This window comes from Phacochoerus africanus, chromosome 1 (assembly GCF_016906955.1).
Source record: "Phacochoerus africanus isolate WHEZ1 chromosome 1, ROS_Pafr_v1, whole genome shotgun sequence".
NCBI lineage: Eukaryota > Metazoa > Chordata > Mammalia > Artiodactyla > Suidae > Phacochoerus > Phacochoerus africanus.
In genome coordinates this window covers 208055722-208076188 of record NC_062544.1, presented here as the reverse complement: position 1 = coordinate 208076188, position 20467 = coordinate 208055722, and the positions used below count along the sequence as shown (strand labels likewise).

Below are 20467 nucleotides of genomic sequence, written 5' to 3'. Positions count from 1 at the left end.
AAGTATAAAGATTTCTTACAACCCTTGCAGAAGTGTATGATTCTAGGAGAGAACATGAAGGGAAGAAGGGGGCAGAGGGAGGAAAGGAGAAAGGGGAGGAGGCTGAACAAAAGGGAGGGAAGTGTTTGTGAGGGAGGGAAAAGGGGTGGAGAGAGATAGGAAACGCTTTTGAATCAGAAAGTGAAAAAAAAAAAGTTTAAAATGAAACTGCGTCTCTTGAAGTCTCTATTTTTTATCTTGATGCATTTTTAGTGTTTAGACATATATAGTAATTTATGGATAAATGTAGATTGAATGAATGGAACGTCTGGGAAGGCTCACAGAGGGAAAGAGCGAGGAGAGAAGTGAAAGGAAGTGAGCACTGGACCCTGCGTATCTTACCCTTCTCGGGGTGTCCCCACATCGTGGGCGGGACCTTCCAGCCACCAGCGCGTGGGCCATCCCCAGCTACGGCTCTCCCTCTCGCTTCCCAGCCAGCCGCCCTGAAACCGTCAGGGGGCGCTGCGCCTTGGCTGCTTTAAATTGCGGCGCCCAGTGGCTCCGCGTCTCAGTCCCGACCCGGGAGCAGCAGCAACAGCTTCTTGCTTCTCAACTTCAGCGCCCACCCGGCCCTAGACCTGCACCCCTCGCATCTCCAGCTGCGGCGCAGGGAGCCGAGCTCGGCGCAGTAACTTCCTCCGCGCGGCTCCGCCACCCCCGGGAGTCCCGGGTGCGCACCTGCAAACTCCGCCTTGTGCACCTGCGGCCCTTGAGCCAGAGCTATGGCCAACGCGGGGCTGCAGCTGCTGGGCTTCATCCTGGCCTTCCTGGGCTGGATCGGCTCCATCGTCAGCACCGCACTGCCTCAGTGGAAGATTTACTCCTACGCTGGTGACAACATTGTGACGGCCCAGGCCATCTACGAGGGGCTGTGGATGTCCTGCGCGTCGCAGAGCACCGGGCAGATCCAGTGCAAAGTCTTCGACTCCTTGCTGAATCTGAACAGTGAGTGCATTCCCCACTCCCGCAGCCGGGACCCAGGGATCCCAACCCCCTAGTGACTCCGTTTTGGAGTAGTGGCTACTCTTTAGGATTCTGTTGCGTAATTACGTGTCTGTCAACGTTCGGTGGATCGAGTCTTCTTATCCTGTGCTGGAAGTGAAGAGATCTGTGGTTTGGAGAAAAAGAGGCCCACAACCAAGCTCTAGATTTTCCTCTAGCTCTCTGGGTGATACTTTCCTCCTCTTCCAGGTGTGATTTCATCTTATATGCCCCTGACAGTGGGGTGGCATTTGAGCAAGTGAAGCCAAACTTGAACTTGAGCTCTTAGGCCTCCCCTGGACATGCTAAAATTCTGTATAAGGAGTTGAAAAACTATGGTTGGGACAGGAAAATGGTAAGCCGTGAAAAGTTTGGAGCCTGGTAGCTTCTCAAGTTTATAAAATTAAATAGATAATCCCAAAGTTATTAAATACATTTTTTAATCTATCTTTAGTTTGTTTTCCTGGGAAAAATCGCATTCCGACATAGATTGTCTCAACCTAGCGTATTCTGCTCAGAGTTTAGTTTGAATCTTTTGATTCTTTTGATTTTTAAGATCTAGTAAAGGAAGGAGGCCCCTAGGCATCCCCTCCCATGAATCATTGAAGAAGTCTTTTAAGATTCCCCAGAAGGGTTTAGCTTTCAAGCCAGGGGTCTTCAGAGGAGGCAGAGGTGTAGTGTTATTTTAGCAAGTGAAGATTGGTGGCCTATGGAAAAAGGAGGATGAGAAAGAAAAGTTCTAAACAACCTCCCTTCTACTAATATGAAGGCAAGAACGAGGCACTAGGCGTTCCCATCGTGGCTCTTCGGTACTGAACCCAGTTGTTATCCATGAGGATTCGAGTTGGATCCCTGACCTTGCTCAGTGGGTTAAGGATCCGGCATTGCCTGTGGCTGTGGTGTAGGCCAGCAGCTGCAGCTTAGATTTGACTCTCAGCCTGGGAACTTCCATGTGCTGCAGGTGTGGCCCTAAAAAGCAAAAAATAAAAATAAAAAATTGAGGCGCTAAAGACAAATGCCTCAAAGGAGACCCAGCTGATGAGTGCAGGTGTCAGGAGACAGAGGCCAGGTCTTGTTTAAGTTTCTGTCTTCCACAAAGGAGTTGCTGTGTAGCAGATGTTGGCTTCTTACTTCTGTCAAGTTGAAATGGATTATGTAGAGAGAAATAGTCCTAAGGATGTGAGAGAGACAGGTGACAAGATGGCTTTTTTTTCCTTTTATTATTTTTTTCAAACAAAAGTTTTTGAGAGCCCTGTCAGAAACTCATGAAATCCCTACTTACTTTGATAGTAACAATTCATGGCTGGAGTGTCTTCCTTGAGATATAACATTAGTTTTCCTGAACCTGGTGTCTTCCATGCCTTGAAACTAACTGGAAGAAAAGCTTCCTTAGCCTTTGCCTAGATAAGCAAGCCTGTCCCCTTTGTGTGATACCTGGAAGCGCTGTTATCATGGCCCAGGTTTACTTCAGTTGCTTTGTCTATCTCCTGAATATGGTTTTGTGAAAAGCTATGTACTTCAGAGGTGTTAAATCTGTTCCAAATCCGTTTAAGCCCCTTGAGTACCTGTGGAATTTGGTTAGTCAGTGTACACATGGGGCTTTTTAGTGTTGTTATTTTCGGCTTTTCAAATTTCCCATATTAGGATTTCTTTAGGCCAAATATAAGGAGTATAATAGGTGTACTCCTTTGTATAGTCATTGACTCTCCCCCATGGAGAGATAAATACATGTAAGGAATTGTGTCAGGCATTTGTGGATGTCATTTTGAGAAACTGACAGGTGGATATGTTTCTAAGGGCAATTTCAGTCTCTGGTTCCTCTAATCAAAATAGTTCATTGTCACATGTTGAGATAGGTTTCCTTTTAACTTCCGTAAATTATCAGATAAAATCCAATTAATCCATGTTGTAAATATTCAAAACAGGTCATCCCTACACATGATAAAGTATTGTTTTATTGTCATTTATTGACACTTTTTTATTGTCATTTCTAGTTAATGTAGCTGTTACAATTTTTAAAGCTGTGGAACTAAACAATACCACCCCCCATATACATTTTGGAGATTTCTTCCACATGAATATCTTTAAACTCCAGATCAAATTCCTCTTTTTGTTTTGGTTAAAGCCAGAGTTTATCCAAGGTAGGGCCAAGACCTTTTTCTCAAAACTGATTCCCAGAAGAGGGAGTCTTGACTCACAGGTACCCTCCCCTACCTGCCAGTGATTCACTAGATGCCTTTGGTTGGAGCCCAGAGAACCGACCTATCTCTGTTTCTACACCTGGATGGTAGAGCTCATGCCCACCTAGTGTAGAGACCTGAGGAGGTGACTCATTGGCTGGTTTTGGTACAGTCCCGTGACATCTAGAGTTAGTTGAACAGGATTATCTGTACATATAAGTAGTGTTCCTTACAAAAGTTGCATTCCGTGACGTGCTTTTAGGTGAAAAGCTTCGCTAGACATTTATTGAAATTGTATCATTCTCTTTGCTAGTGAGCCCACTTGGCAACTGAGGGCCCAGATTTGAGAATTTATCAAGATTATAGCACTGGATGTGTTAAAAGCTCTTTCTCCCCTGCTCTAACCAGAGTCAGCTATAAAAAGCACATGACAGTGTCTAAGGGATACAGTGTGCTTCAGCCAGTGTAGGAAATAAGATACAGCAGGACTTTCTGAGGTGGATCTTGCAAAGCAGTGTATGAAAATGTAAGTGAGGAACTTCCTGGAGAAACAAATCTTACACTGAGGACTGTGGTTTTACTATGGTTGAGATGATCTCACTTCCATCCAAGTATGTGATGTTTATTGACACTGATGACTGATAGCTGTAATATACCAAAAAAACAAACAAAAAAAAGAGTGCCAGGTCAAATTGCAGTAGACTTTTCTTGATTAAACTGTACATCCTGCCTTGTTTTGATCCAATTCTCAAACTTTTGGCAAGCTAGTGCCTATTTCATGTGCTTAGTTAATTGCTTCTTCTGGCTTGACTTTAATAGCTAGAGCTTTCCAAAGACTGGGTTGCCCCAGGAGGTTGCGTAGTGGGAGGTGTGTAAGTGGAGGAATAAATAAGCATTTTGAAGGAATGTTATAGGGAAAATCCAAGCCTCAGACAAATGGGAGGTTAGGCTGGACTCTCTCTAAGTCTCATCTAGCCTTGGGATTTTGTAATTTGTTTATAACCTCCTCTAGCCTGTTCAACTTGCTTTGCATGAATCCACATGTGTGTAGGTGTGCTTTAATGAGTATTGGTCGTTGGTGAAGTTTCCCAGCACTCTCACCATGATGTCAGGCTCAATCAAAGAACGAAATCACTGACTTGGACAGTCTTTGAAGCATAGGCAGAGAGGAGGGCACCTGCTTATACTTTCCTAGACTGTATTATGCCTGCTGAACCAAGGGTGTTCATGGGGCCATGGGTGTTCAAATCTATTTCAGGAATTAATTCTGATTCTTGAATAATGAAAGTCAAAACCCATACCGGGGCTTGAGTTCCCAAATCTTTGGGGTTTTGTTTCTGTTTTTGTTTTTGGTTTTTTTTTTTTTTTTTTTTTTTTGCTTTTTAGGGCCACACACCTGGCATATGGAAGTTCCCAGGCTAGGGGTCAAATCAGAGCTACAGCTGCTGGCCTACACCACAGCCACAGCAACACTGGATCTGAGCCATGTCTGCCACCTACACCACAGTTCACGGCAATGCCGGATCCTTAACCCACTGAGCAAAGCCAGGGATGGAACCCGCAACCTCATGGTTAACTAGTCGGATCCATTTCCACCGTGCCACAATGGGAACTCCCATTGAGTTCCCAATTCTTATTCTGGTTTTGCACAAACTCGCCATGGCTATAATAGTGAGAAACTCAATCTCTCTGGGCTGTGGTTTCCCCACATGTAAAATAGGGCAGAGTGGGAGGTATGGGCAGATGAGCTCGTGACTCATTCGTCCATTCACCAAACATGAGCCAGGCCCTATCTTGTATGCCAGGGATGCAGCCAAGATGATTGATAAAGTGCCGGTGTTGTTGATTCCTTCTATCACCAACATTCTTTGTTACTAATTTCAGTAATGGAAAGGAGACAAGCAAGTGACAGAGTTCAGGTTTTCCTTGATTGAGGTGATGAGTCAATGGCACAGAGGTGACATAAAAATATGCATTTAATCATGTGACAATCTAAGAAACAAAAGAAGAGAGCAAGACTGCTCAGGGCATCCTGAAAAGTAGTGAGTCTTGCCTCATCCCAGACCACAGATATTGACTGTGCTGGAGTCCTGAGGTCACACCCAGTGGCCCCCAGTTTATCCAGCAATAAAATGGAAATGCTACCAAGGAGAACGTTTGAGAAACTTTGAACTTGAGTAAAAAGTGGAAGATTTAATAAGTGAAGAAGTCATGAGAATATAGTTCTGTGACCTTCTCTGATGAAATCATTTAATTGCAGAGGAGAAGAGAGGGATTTTTTTCCTAGTGGTCAGTTTCTTTATCTGCCCAATACTTACTAAGCAACTACTGACGCAAAGAGGGACCATGTGAGGATACATATATAATAATTAAAATCGACTTATGATATATAGTACATGGGTTAATAATATAGTAAGTAATATGGCTAGTAAGTGGCATGAACAATGCCAGGTATTTAAAGGAGATTCTGCTGTTTGTGTAGTAAGACTTTAGAAACGCCTCAGGAAAAAAAAAAATTCCACTGACTTGCCTCTGCTTGTCTTTCGGCGCTTATGGTGATTAACTTCACTGTAGTAGATCAGTAACTTCTAATTCATTTTTGTCTTATAAGTAGAGATCTTTGTAAGTGTGTTTTCAAATTATACTTTCAGATTGCAAGTGGTTAAGAACTCCTTAGGGAGTCTTTAATCTCAAGATTATCAGTCTAGCTAAGTATAATTAAAAGACTGCCTTCTCCACATACTGCTGAATAATGATGAGAAACAATAGTGTAACTTTTTGAATGTTTGCTAACCATTTTCTCCACAGACAACTCTAGTCAGTGATAATAATATTGCAGAGGTATCTGCTAATTTAATGGACCAGAAAGGAACATATTTGCTTCTGGATTTAATCGAAGCAGACCAACTCAGAGTTAATAATTCAAGGCGTAACATATCTCTCTGGTCTAAAATATACTTTTTTAAAATTAAAGCATAGTTGATTTCCAATGTTGTGCCAATTTCTGCTCTACAGCAAAGTGACTTAGTCATACATGTATATATATATATTTTTTTTTTTTTGTCTTTTTGCCATTTCTTGGGCCACTCCCACGGCATATGGAGATTCCCGGGCGAGGGGTCAAATAGGAGCTGCAGCCACCAGCCTACACCACAGCCACAGAAACGTGGGATCCGAGCCACGTCTGCAACCTACACCACAGCTCGTGGCAATGCCAGATCCTTAACCCACTGAGTGAGGCCAGGGATCGAACCCGCAACCTCATGGTTCCTAGTCGGATTCGTTAATCACTGAGCCACGACGGGAACTCCATATACTTTTTTTTTTTTTTAATATTATTTTCCATCATGGTCTCTCCCAGGCAATTGGATATAGTTCCCTGTGCTGTACAGTAGGACCTTGCTGTTTACCCATTCTGGTCTCAAACATTTTATAGTTTTCAAACATTTTGCACCTTCTCTGCTCTGCCAGTCAAAGTGTTCCAACCAAGAAAAGCTTCATCTTGGAAGCTCATTAGATGCATAATTTTAAATTTTAGAACATTTAAAAAGTATATGGGGTTAAACAAAAAGTATTAATTTTTTCTCCCTAAATGAGTTTGTAGTTTTAATGAGCTAAACTAGATCTGGCTCTCTGTACCAAGGTTTTGGTATTCATAGGCTTTCCAGGAAGGTGTTTCTCAGAATTATTTCAAAGATGAAGCTTAGCAAATGAGTATTTTTACCTATCATAAAAGAATTTTTAAAGGATAAAGATGTGTTCAAACTTAAATTTTAAAGGATGAAGATATGTTAAATAGAGATACTGTTCTTAATGCTTTATATGGTAATATGAACAAATATTTGGCCCAAGTCCTCAAGGGCCTCACAATTCCATAGTTTAGATCTTTGACTTAAAAGGCTTCCATAAGACATTAACTTGAAGGATCTGGTTCCAGCTTAAAACCACATAGAAACCCCTCATAACTTGTAACACAACACTTTAGATTTTATCCACACAGAAAACCCTCATAACTTGTAACATGACACTTTAGATTTTATCCACATAGAAAACCCTCATAATTTGTAACACAACACTTGCTTATTTTGATTTGCAATCCACCATTACGTATACCCAACTGAGTTTTCATGTTGTTATGATTCTCACCCCTTTTTTGGTATTTTTTCATTCTCCTCCGCTACCACATATCGTAATAGTTAAAATCCATCCAAATGTCTCCAATAATGCAAGATGCAATTTTGTGTTTGATGCCCATCTAGCATTGTAAAATCCAAAGACATTTCATAAACCAGTGGATGTCAGGACATAAGTGAAAAGCATATTGCTTTACAAAATAACACTACTGCTTTATCAGATTTTTAAGAATGAAACATGATCCCCTTGCTCTATGTGATTTACATGATTCCTGAGTATAGCTTTTTTTTTTCCATTTTCTCCATTGTTTGCACATTATGCAAGAGCTACATTATTCTATAAAGAAATAATGCATACTGGGGTTTACAGCAAACAAAAAGAAATATCTGTTCCCTCTCCCTTAGAAATTTTGGAAAAGTAGTGGAAAGAGTAAGATGGGGCATGGATTAAATGCCTTTTCTTTGAGAACTGAAAGGGGGGCAAACCTCGGGATGAAGAAGGTAAAGATGAGATCATTCCAGGTAAGTGCAGGTGGAGCCCTGGAGGGGCTGTTCTGTGTGCTCGCTTGCCTGGGTGGTTTTACACAAGCCTGACACAGGAGATGGGGGCCCAGCCGACTCTTCCTAAAACATACTTTGTGATCCAAGTGCTCAGACCTGCTGGGCTTGTGGCCTGCTGTTTTTACATGAAGTACATATCAGAATGATTATTACAGAAGCTGGGCCTGGTTTGGGGCCCTACGATTCAAACAAAGTGGGAGACTTAAAGATCAGAAAATGCAGCCAAAGGGGTGAATAAAAGGTTGGAAAACTGGGCTTTATGGAAAGTAGAAAGTGGTTGAGAGATGTAAGAGGCTGTACGTACTTGAAGCACCATCATTGGAAAGCAGAGGGTAAAAATCCTGTCACCTGTCCTTAAATTCTCCAGTGACTTCTTTTTTTTTTTTTTTTTTTTGTCTTTTGTTGTTGTTGTTGCTATTTCTTGGGCCGCTCCCGTGGCATGTGGAGGTTCCCAGGCTAGGGGTTGAATCGGAGCTGTGGCCACCGGCCTACACCAGAGCCACAGCAACGCGGGATCCGAGCCGCGTATGCAACCTACACCACAGCTCACGGCAACTCCGGATCCTTAACCCACTGAGCAAGGGCAGGGACCGAACCCGCAACCTCATGGTTCCTAGTCGGATTCGTTAACCACTGCACCATGACGGGAACTCCTCCAGTGACTTCTGATTACACTTAGCATAAACTCCAAACCTCTTAACCTAGCTTGCAAAGTCCTGTATGGTAAATGCCTCCTGCCTGGTAGTAACCAGCTATCCCAGTTTGTCCAGGATTGAGGACCTTCTCAGAAGGCAGGTCTTGTAGTTTTTTGTGTGGGTTTTTTTTTTTTTTTGTCTTTTTAGGGCCGCACTCACGGCATATGGAGGTTCCCAGGCTAAGGGCTGAATCAGAGCTGTAGCTGCTGGCCTACACCACAGCCACAGTAATGCCAGACCCTCATGACAGCTCACTGCAGTGCCAGATCCTTAACCCACTGAGCAAGGCCAGAGATCGAACCCGCAACCTCATGGATACTAGTAGGGTTCATTAACTTCTGAGCCACAACGGGAACTCCAGGTCTTGTAGTTTTAAGCCAAGAGAGTCTCAGGCAAATGAACAGGCGGTCAGTCTGTCCTCCAGGCATGTGGATCATCTTTATGACTTTCACCATCTCCTCTTCCAGGGTTCCTTTGCCTGAAATGCTTTCTTTTGGAGTAGAAAGAAGTTAGGATCCTATCTGAAATCTTTATGTACAAGAGCTTAGTTATTTTATTTTTCATTTTCCTTCTAAGCAGTGATCGTCTTGGTAAAAACTGTTGGTAAATCAGGAGGAAGGACGTGCCATAACTGTGGAGTCCTTGGTACTTTCTGCTTCATGCTACAGTGTGGTTTGTGATTCCAAGGAAGAAGTTTCACAATACTCTCATAAGCAGCTCTAGTTCCTGGTAAACCCATGGTCCGTGAAACATGTGTTTTGATGCAGGAGTTCTTATACCGCCCTGGAATCTCACAATAAATCTGTGGGTAAGGTGCCCCCTTGCCCACACACGTTTGTGGGGAAGTGGACCTCATAGGGGAGCATGGGAGTGCCTGGGGTTTATTTCTTCATTAAATTAAGTAAAATTTATTTTGCATTCCCAAATATCTCTCAAATACAATTAAAAAAAATACCTTCGATACTTCTCAGAAAGAGTTTTATGATTTTTATCCTAGATTGCCTGGTAATGGCAAAGGTGGAAATATTAATAAGTTAAAATTGAATGATGTTTTAGAAATCTTTAGTGTTAACTGTGATTTGTAGCCTAAGTTCTCAACCAAGAAAAATATTGACACTGAGTCCAGGTCTAAATTAGATAGTGAGATACAAAACCTTTCCATCCTGTCAGCCACTTTTGAAGGTCAGCAAGAAGTCAATTGTTCCAACTTCCTGATAAGAGATACCATCATTTACACTTTGCATAATAGAAACATGGACCCTAGGAATAATAAGTAGCTTACCCAAGATAGCAGGGTTTGTTACATGTAAATTACACTTATATTTGCAAAAATATTTGTCTCATGTTAACACCATCAAAGAGATGATGATCTTTATTTGAAGGAGGAAATAAATCTAGAATTAAACTCATCCAGCTAGCATGGTTTCAGCTAATTTTTTCTTTGAACGTCCCTTTCATGCCAGAGTGATAGTATCTTGTTTTTATTCTTTAAGAAATGTATGGGCATAAATCTCTTATATCTCACTGTATGTAACTGAGTATGACTTGGTGCACTAATGACAACAGGACCTTAGAAGATTAATGGAATTCTGAGAAATACTACATTGAATTATTGTCTGCTACTTTACTGCATGGTAGTTTAAATAGTTTTAAAAATGAATACAAACCTGCTGTATTTCAAAATAGCATCTCAAAGGTTATTTTGTTTTGTTCTAAGAAAATGGTATTCCTAACCCCCACCCTAACACCCTTCACTGGAAATACAAAAATGTTGCTTATCCAGCCATGATAATCTATGAGAAATTCATTTCTTTCTTTCTTTTTTGCCTTTTTAGGGCCACACCTGTAGCACATGGAGTTTTCCAGGCTAGGGGTCAGATCAGAGCTATAGCTGCTGGCCCACACCACAGCCACAGCAACGCCAGATCAGAGCTGCATCTGCAACCTACACCACAGCTCATGGTAATGCCGGGTCCTTAACCCACTGAGCAAGGCCGGGGATTGTCTTCATGGATGCTAGTCAGATTTGTTTCTGCTGAGCCACAATGGGAACTCCTGAGAAATTCATTTCTTATCTTCCAAATCCACTCACCCGGATTTTCTGCAGCTTGAAGACTGGAGCATAAAGTTATTGACTATTACCAGAATATATTGTAAACCATTTTAATTATAAATGGTTTAACATTAGGGATAACACATGACTGTTATTTCAGAAATAAAATACTCTAAATACTCCACTAGTAAGGACTGAAAATGTATTAGTTATGCTAAGCTTATTCAACCAGATCATTAATTATTTTTTCAGAGGATTTCGAATTTAATGTTGAAAATATAAAATGTTAGAACTGGAGGGATTCTTACTCATCAGTCACTAGGTGTTTGTTTTTCTAGGGGAGAAACTGTATTGTTTATCTGCAGAAACATTACTAGCACTGGGGCCTCCTGACTCCTAATTATATTTTCTTTCTTCCATGTGGTGTTGAAATATACTTGGTCTTCTATCACTTCTCTCTTTTGATCTAGGCATGATTTTTACATGTTCTAACATGTTTTCCTCCAGGCACTTTGCAAGCAACCCGTGCCTTGATGGTGATTGGCATCCTGCTGGGACTAATAGCCATCTTTGTGGCCACTGTTGGCATGAAGTGTATGAAGTGCATGGAAGATGATGAGGTGCAGAAGATGCGGATGGCTGTCATTGGGGGAGTGATCTTTCTTATTTCAGGTAAGAGAGGCTCTGTCTCCTTTAGATCTTATTAAACTCCAGATGGCATGGATTAACACCTAGTTTCTGGGGGATTCCCATTGTGGCACAGGCAGAAATGAATCTGACTAGTATCCATGAGGATGTGGGTTTGTTCCCTGGCCTTGTTCAGTGGGTTGGGGAGCCTCCACTTTAGGTTGCAGATGTGTCTTGGATCTGGTGTTGCTGTGGCTGTGGTGCTTAACTGGCAGCTGAAGTTCCAATTCAGCCCCTAGCCTGGGAACTTCCATATGCCACAGCTACCTCTCTAAAAAACAAAACAATATGAAAAAAACAAAACAAACAAACAAGATCTAGTTTTTTGTTTCCTTAGGTTATGTTGGACTTGTTGCCCTTGCATTGTTTGAATTAATTTCCTTTAAAATCTGAAGACATAGAAACCTTAAGTCCAGCTGGCTTTTACATGAAAATTTGAGATCTATGCTCACAGCGGAGAGGCCGTGGTGTGGGCTGGCACCTGCAGATCCGATTTGACCCCCTAGCCTTGGAACTTCCACATGCCACAAGTGTGGTCCTAAAAAAAAAAGAAATATGTATTTATTGCTTTATTTAAATGTTGATTAAGGAATTAGATGTGTGAGCTTTGAGAAAATGAGAGCAAGAAGAAGACATGGACAATTCATTTATAAAGCCTTAAAGTATGATTTATCTTAAATCAGATAGTGTGTGTATATAAAATTGTGTATATATAAAACAATAGACTATTATAGATTATGTAAGTAGTTGTCTATCGTTTTGAAATAGACCACTCTATATACTGTGTATGGTAGTCTATTGTATTTGAAAATGACAACAATGATATAATCTACCACTAGAAAAAAATAGAATTAGATATTTTTCTCATTTTCTCTTCAATAAAAGTATGCAAATTTCATCAATAATGAAGGAAGAGTGCCTGTGCCTTTGCTAAAGGTTTGATTAAAGTTTATTCAAATTACTCCTGTCAGAAAAAGCACAGATAGCATTTTATTCCCAATAGTTTTATTTTACATCAAAGGCTATGAATCAACTTATTGCGCAGAACTCTTTTGCCTTCTGGTAACTCCCATCCATCACTCCCATAGTTTCAGGGACTTCCTAGGGAGTGTGAGTTGCAAGTTCCAGAGCATTCTCGTGTTCTCCTTGAGCAGCCAAAAGCAGTAGTGTTTTCTTTCAAGTATCAGGGGCAATTAGATGGGACCACTTTTTTTTTTTTTTTTTAATGGGAGGAAGGGGTAAGAGAGATAGCATAGAAATGTTTAATGAGTCCAAATTGATGAATTTTTAGAATGACTATAAAAAGAAGTCATTGAATTTCTTTGGATAAGAGAATTTTTGAGATATTGTAAAGGACAGAGTGGATTGTTTTGCTAAGAAGTTTCTCTGGCATTACTGAAATGCAAAAAGCATGAGAAATTGAGAGAGTGTGCTGCATGTGTTGATCTGATGTGGCACCTCAGCAATCTCAAGGCAATGCCTGATACATCCGGCCAGTGGGGCAATAGGATGGTCCATTCTGAGACAGGTCCTGCTCATCCCTGCTATCCAGCTATTTCCTTTCATTTTGATCATTCAGAAATGTAAATTTTGAGTTTTGGTCAAGAGGAATGTAGAAGGGTGTTCATCTTCCCTTGTGTAAGCAACTAGACATAATGCTAACAACTTTGGCTTTATCAAAAGTAGTTTAGTACACTGATGTAAAACCATAAATTTGAAAGAGATCTTAAATGACATGAACCTGCTGAACTGTTTCCAGGAGTGTCATTTATGCCCGTGACCTTGAACTATAAGTGAATGACAACATGAACAGTATAAACTATGCCTAACTCCAACCTAATATTTTTGTCTGCCTTTAGAGAATACTTAGAATAAATTATATCTGAACCTCTAATCTCCCTAAAGTCATCTGAATTAAAATGGACTAAATTTAAAAAGTCTAGGAGTTCCCACTGTGATACAGTGGAAATGAATCCTACTAGTAACCAGGAGGTTGCGGGTTCAAATCCCTGGCCTCGATCAGTGGGTTAAGAATCCAGTGTCACTGTAAGCTGTAGTATAGGTTGCAGAATCGGCTCGGATCTGGCGTTGTGGCTGTGGTGTAGACCGGCGACTACGTCTGATTTGACCCCTGGCCTGGGAATCTCCATATGGCGCAGGCGCAACCTTAAAAAAAAAAAAAGTCTAGCATTACTGGTGAGATTTCATTTTTGTAAAATACTTATAAATGAACTATATTTATGTTCAGTGTTCCATAGTGATTAACAGTGTTTTGTTTCGAATTTCTGTAGGTCTGGCTATCTTAGTTGCCACAGCATGGTATGGTAACAGAGTTGTTCAAGACTTCTATGACCCCATGACCCCAGTCAATGCCAGGTAATGCTATCCATGTGTTAAATAGTTTTTTCTCTGAGAAAATACCCTTTTTTTGTGTTCTGCAAAGTCCAGTTAGTGCTACAGCTTCCCTGATTTGCTATGCAGAATTTTATGGAACTTTCTGTCAAACTTGAAAATAATTTGGACTGTGACTCATGTTAAAATGATTTTGATAATTGCTTTAACAGCCTATATAGGAGTTCCTGTCATGGCTCAGTGGTTAACGAATCCAACTAGGAACCATGAGGTTGCGGGTTCGATCCCTGGCCTTGCTCAGTGGGTTAAGGATCTGGAGTTGCTGTGAGCTGTGGTGTAGGTTGCAGATGCAGCTCGGATCTGGTGTTGCTGTGGCTCTGGCGTAGGCCGGCAGCTACAGCTCCAATTCGACCCCTAGCCTGGGAACCTCCATATGCCACGGGAGCAGCCCAAGAAATGGCAAAAAAGAAAAAAAAAAACAGCCTATATAGATGACAAAACAAACCTCAAAGTAGAAAGGTTCCAAACTGTGTACTTTCCAAATGTATGAAACACCTTTTTTTGTATTTTAACTTCTTAAGATATTAATATAGATACTAATATATTTGAAATTTCATTTTTGCAGTATATGCTGATATGTACACTTAATCGTGATTATCTGAAACTTGTGTAATTACTATTATTACACAGTTTATGGCTGATCAAAAAAATAGTACTAATTTAAAGGTTAACAAATAATACTTCATTCCTGCTATTCCCTGGTGACCTAGTGGGTTAAGGATCCAACATTGTCACTACCTTGGCTCAAGTCATTGCTATTGCATGGATTTGACCCCTGGCCTGGGAACTTCCCCATGCAGTGAGCATGGCCAAAAATAAATAAATAAATAAATAAATAGGAGTTCCCATTGTGGCTCAGCAGTAACGAACCCAACTAGTATCCATGAGGATGCAGGTTTGATCCCTGGCCCCATTTGGTGGGTTAAGGACCCAGCATTGATGAGCTGTGGTGTGGGTTGCAGACTCCACTAGGATCCTATGTTGCTGTGGCTGTGGTGTAGCCCAGCAGTTGTAGCTCCAGTTTGACCCCTAGCCCGGGAACTTCCATATGCCACAGGTGCAGCCCTAAAAAAGTTAATAAATAAATAATACTTCATCCTAACAGTTTAATCTTATTTAGGAAAAAAACAGTTTATTTATAAAAAAAAAGTTACCATTTTGAAATTTTGTGTTTCATCACAACCATAAAAACAACTTTACAAAGGCTGTCCTTCTTAATGTTGCCAGTTGTGCAAGTTAAAGGGCTGACACTTGGCTCTCAGGTAATGACACTCTTTCATCAAAGACAAGGCTCTTTGTCTCACTGTGTTCACATCTTTAAAGCCTAATAACTACCTTCAGAGCCAGGTTGTTTAGATGTAATTATTGTTTGTTGAGTTCTAAGATGAATGGAGGAAAAATCCCAGTGGTGGAGAGATAAGGTGTGCTGCTTTTTATATAATCACCCACGTATAGGAGGACACATAGTGCAATGATTGTGTTGGAACCCACCCAGTAAGATCTACCATGTAGAGACAAGCTGCTGGAGGGCAGTAGGCTAAAATGTTACCAGTAGTAGATATGAAAGCGCTTTATGAATGGCTAGGCTCTGTACACTCGTTTACATTGTCTTACAGGATCCTGAAGGTGAGGCAGATGGTATTGTCCTACTTTAAGAAAAGCTGAGGTTGAGAGGTGCAGTTACTAGCCCACCATTCAGCAGTTGAGAGTTGAGAGGATGCAAACCCAGGCCTTATAACTAAATCCACTCCTCTCTATCCTTACTGCCCACCCTCAGCCACAGATCTTGTCCCAGGAGTATAACTTAATACATCCACATGGGTCAACTTAATCTAGAATGATTTCTGGGCTTTTTAGGAGTCTTTGTCACAAAACCGTACATTTCAGATTTCAGTGTTTATAGGTACCAGGGATTAACTATTGAAAATTCAAATAGTCTCCATCACACTCTAGCAGTTTATGGACTGTGATTGCTACTTGATGATAGCCTGACACATTAAGTTCTAGCCCAGGAACAAACCAGGGCCCAAACCCAACTTCTAAAAGTAGGCAAACATGCTTTACAAGTTTCCTACACATGGAAAATTCTTTGGAAACATTTGTGTAACTAACCCGGTTCTGGGGACCACATTGCCTGAACTACTATTGCAAATTCCCAACAACTGCATTGTAAACATTCTCACGTGTACATGTTCACAAGCTTTAATATACTTGACAAAATTTAAGGGGATTGTGGGAGAAAAAATATAGTGAGTATGATAGTGATTTTGTTCCTTAATTTTATTTAAAAAGTTTCCCATGATTCATTGATTAAGCAAATGCATTGTCTTATCTCTTTAGATATGAATTTGGTCAGGCTCTCTTCACTGGCTGGGCTGCTGCTTCTCTCTGCCTTCTGGGAGGTGCCCTACTTTGCTGCTCCTGTCCCCGAAAAACAACATCTTACCCAACACCAAGGCCCTATCCAAAACCTTCACCTTCCAGTGGGAAAGACTACGTGTGACACAGAATCAAAAGGACAAAACCGTGTGGGAACAACCAGAAAATGGACATTGAAATACTGTCATTGATATTGAGATCTTCGACTTTTGACTGTTAGAGTCTGAACTGTGGTATAACCAAAAAAAACCCATTATTTTTTAAAATACCCATTGCTAAAAATGACATGGTCTTATTTTATCTCCTTTCCTCAATACAGGAGGGAAGCCATTTCCATGTGTATTACTGCTTCCCACTGAGTAATCATCTCGAATGTGGGGAGAGGGCGGTCCTTAAATATATATAGATATGTACATATACATGTTTTTTCTATAAAAAATTAGTAAAAGCTCTTATTCTCTTTATGTTGGCATAAGCATACTTAAAATATACCTAAAAAAGAAAAAATATATTTAATTCTGTTGATTAAATAAGTAGTTTATTTGGTATTTTTCTCTTCATTTTTATCTGCACATATATAATGGGTCAAATATCATTTACCTCCTTCGTCAGCTTTTAGTGTCTTTCACAGAAGACCTGACCTACGCTACCAAATATGAATTATTTCAGTTCTTCACATATGCTTATGTCATATTATTTTTTTGTTACTATGCTCTTACAGCACTTGCTTTGTCATCAGTCAGTCCTTCTTCATGCATTTATTTGTTTTTTTGTGAGGTTAGGCTTAACTCTTGAGTCTGATAATACATTTTATATGCATACAGGTTGATTCCTAAAGTCAGTAAGACTTAAAAAATTAGAGTTTGAGCAGCAGATCTTTGTGTGTGAGCAGATGATACATTCCTGTTGACCTTCCCCCCATATGCTCCCTGTACTCTGACCTCTAACATGCTTGTTTGCTTTGAAAATATTTGTCCCATTGAGGAGCTGTGTGCTGCTTTCAGGTGTTGTAACACAATTCTATTGATTGGATTTTTTTGAGCTACTTTTCGCAGTTGTATATCCTCCCAAATAACCTGTTTTCTTCCTTCCTCAACTGTGTTGTTTTGTCATATAGTTTACCTCTTCCCAGAAAGGGGTGGCCTGTTTGTCTGAATGAAGTGCTAGGCTTTCTGCAGATAATCTGATGACAAATATTCTCTCTGTAGCTGTAAGCAAGTCACTTCATTTTTCTCCTCTTTCCCATCTGTCAAATTGAGATAATGATACTTAACCAGCTGGTAGAGTGGTGTAAGTATTAATTAGTTGATATTATGCTCATTCTTTGAACATGAAATATGCCTAAGTCGTGTTTTTATTTGCTAAATTGTCTATTAAGAAGTCGTTGAACCAAACTACACACAGGCCTTCACATCATTCAGCACCTTCCTTTCTCCACAGGCCCACTTCCTTCCTTAGAGCTGTGGCCACCACGTTGTTGGTGCTCTGTTCCATTTTAACAATTGCTCGGAGCTTTCCAGTCTGTGGAAAACGCTCCTTCACTTGAGCAAGATGATGTCACGGAAAGGGTGTTGACTTCAGGGTCTGATTTGAGCCTTGGTGCTATCAATTACTGTGTCAGTTTGGGCAAGGCACTTGGTTGCCCTAGATTGCTTCATTTATAAAAAGAGGATTGTAATTCCTGACCTGCCTACCTCACAGGGCTGTTGTGGGGATCCAATGAGAAAGGATACAGGTTAATACAGTTTTGTAAGGTGAAAAATATGTATGAGGGGAAAGAATTAAGGAATTTAAGTGCCTAGGTTGTGGATTATTTTTCAAACGACTGAAAAGAGAGAACACTTAAGAAATGGGTTTCTTGCCTTAACCAGCCTCTCAAGTGAAGAGATACTCAAGTGAGATTCAGCTAACTAACTGAAAAGGTTTCTAGAGCAGTCTTAGTCTTCTTCAGTCAGCATGGCCTGATGCCTTTTGTGGCTAAGCTTTTCTCCTTTCAGGAATGCAGACTTGACCTAGGACAAGCTTGCAGATGTAATGGGTTAAATAGAAGTGTAAGTGTTGGTAAAGCAAAGAATGGAAGATTTGTTGAATTGTATTACCTTGTGAGGGTAGACAAGGCGAATGAATATCTGTTAAGTGGTGTCATCAGAGGTGTTGCTATTAGCTGGCAGCTATCACTGCTAGACTAGGTAGTTTGGGGATGGAATTCATAGTGAAAGCATGTAGAGGAAGTCATCCAAAGGGATGCATTTTAGGATTTGAACCCAGTCAATTTCAGTGTGTCTTCCAAACCTGAAGTCTATGCCCCTGGAATGTATAATTTAAAGAATCTCTGCTACCTACATAGATCCTAATGATGGGCAAAAATACATGTGGTTACTAGTGGCTAGACTCAAAAAAGAAATCTATCATCCAAGGTGGCCAACAAAATTGTTAACAGAATTTATCTGATTTTGATATTTTTGTACTCTGCTACCTTACCTGGAAACAAACAAATAGATGTTTTGGGGGTTTTGTAATAGGAATTTGTATAAAGCATTACTCTTTTTCAATAAATTGTGTTTTTTTAATATAAAATAAATCTTTTGTTTTGTTAATCATTTATTTCAAGATTGGGATAGGATCTGACTCACTAAGTGTCCCTGGGAAAGAGCTGTGTTGCCTCTGGGCCATCTGTCAAGTACTTGAGTGACGCCACCCACTGGAATGCCCTCTTTTCTCTCCAAGGGTGGTGACAGGAGAGAAGGTCAGAAGTGACTTCCATTTCCTCATCCCCAGAAAGAGGACATGCTACAACAAATGACCAAATGATAAAACAGCCAACTGTAAATCATTTCAAAAGCTGAGGTGGTTGTGCTCCTCACAAGCCGGAAGAGAGAAGGAGACCTAGGAATCCATTATTGTTTTTGAAATCATTCTTATCGAAACTACTTCCTAGGAAAGCAAGTGAAGAAATGCATTTGTTCGTTATCTGGAAAATATCTCTCCCCATGCAATTTCCATATTAAAGAGACAGGCTTGCTTTGTAAACAAAGAATTGCAGGCCTACAGCAGAGTAGGCCTTAAGGGTAAGAGACTAAGATTATTGTCAGTTTGATTTGAGTGCTCTTTAAGTAGATGTATCAGAATCCCCCACACTCTATAGAATTTAAATCTCTGGAAAGGGATCCAGCTCCATGAAGTTTGAGAGGAAATAAAATTCCTAGATGTTTCTGACAAGAACAAAGAGAAAACCTGGATTGTCAATTATACCAGGTAGACACCCCCCTCCATGTGAACTCCTCCTACCTGGATGCCATTGTCCTGCAAACCAAGTCCTTCCTCCTCCTCATCAATTAGTACTTTCAATGTGGACCTTTGCCCAGCTCCAGGGAAATCTCCATAACATTCCCATATCCCCACATTTTAGGCCTGTAAAATCTGGGAGTGGATTTTTTCCCTTCTTCTGTGTGGCTGAGGTATAAGATTTCTGCAGTCTCCTTCCTGACCCCAGACATAATCCAGGAACCCCCCAGGCAGCCCTAAAATCTCTACAATTCGCTGGTACCATGGAAACTGACAGAAGTGACTACAGGTTCTAGGCTATGTGGGGACAATTTGCCGAGTTTTAAAACACAATGAGAAATGTTCTCAGTGCTCTGAAACTCTGCAGACCTCATGGTATTGTTTTTCTAATGATTTTTATTTTTTTCCGTTATAGCTGGTTTACAGTGTTCTGTCAATTTTCTACTGTACAGCAAGGTGACCCAGTCACACATACATATATACATTCTTTTTTCTCATATTATCAAGCTACATCATAAGTGACTAGATATAGTTCCCAGTGCTATACAGCAGGATTCATTGCTTATCCATTGCAAAGGCAATAGTTTGCATCTATTAACCCCAAATTCCCAGTCCATCCTACTCCCTCCCCCTTTCCCTTGGCAACCACAGTCTCCACATCCATGATTTTCTTTTCTGTGGAAAGTTTCATTTGCGCCGTGTACTAGATAGTGATTAAGGCCTACCTCAACAAAGAAGAAAAATCTCAAATCGACAACTTAACCCACCATCTAAATGAATTAGAAAAAGTAGAACAAACAAAACCAAAATCAGCAGAAAGGAGGAAATCATAAAGATCAGAGAGAAAAATCAATAAAATAGAGATGAAAAAATCAATAAAACCAAGTTCTGTTTTTGGTTTTTGTTTTGTTTTGTTTTTTCCTTTTTGCCATTTCTTGGGCCACTCCTACAGCATATGGAGGTTCCCAGGCTAGGGGTCCAATCAGAACTGTTGCCGCCAGCCTACACTAGAGCCACAGCAATGCAGGATCCAAGCTGTGTCTGCAACCTACACCACAGCTC

General features: G+C 40.6%; 1 protein-coding gene across 1 annotated transcript; it reads left to right on the top strand.

The window, feature by feature from the left end:
* Nucleotides 1–533: 533 nt before the first annotated feature.
* Nucleotides 534–18701, top strand: CLDN1 (claudin 1). Its single transcript, XM_047788769.1, has 4 exons — nucleotides 534–984; nucleotides 11150–11314; nucleotides 13621–13705; nucleotides 16082–18701. Exons 1-4 carry the CDS (start codon nucleotides 762–764, stop codon nucleotides 16242–16244), a joined length of 636 nt encoding a protein of 211 aa, XP_047644725.1. The 5' UTR covers nucleotides 534–761; the 3' UTR covers nucleotides 16245–18701.
* The last annotated feature ends 1766 nt before the right edge of the window (nucleotides 18702–20467 follow it).

What these genes read in the sequence shown, in the direction of transcription:
- CLDN1 (XM_047788769.1), top strand. Translation starts at nt 762, where the DNA reads ATGGCCAACGCGGGGCTGCAGCTGCTGGGCTTCATCCTGGCCTTCCTG. An exon ending in CTCCTTGCTGAATCTGAACA is followed by an intron (nt 985 to 11,149) that starts GTGAGTGCATTC and finishes GTTTTCCTCCAG; the next exon opens with GCACTTTGCAAGCAACCCGT. An exon ending in AGTGATCTTTCTTATTTCAG is followed by an intron (nt 11,315 to 13,620) that starts GTAAGAGAGGCT and finishes GAATTTCTGTAG; the next exon opens with GTCTGGCTATCTTAGTTGCC.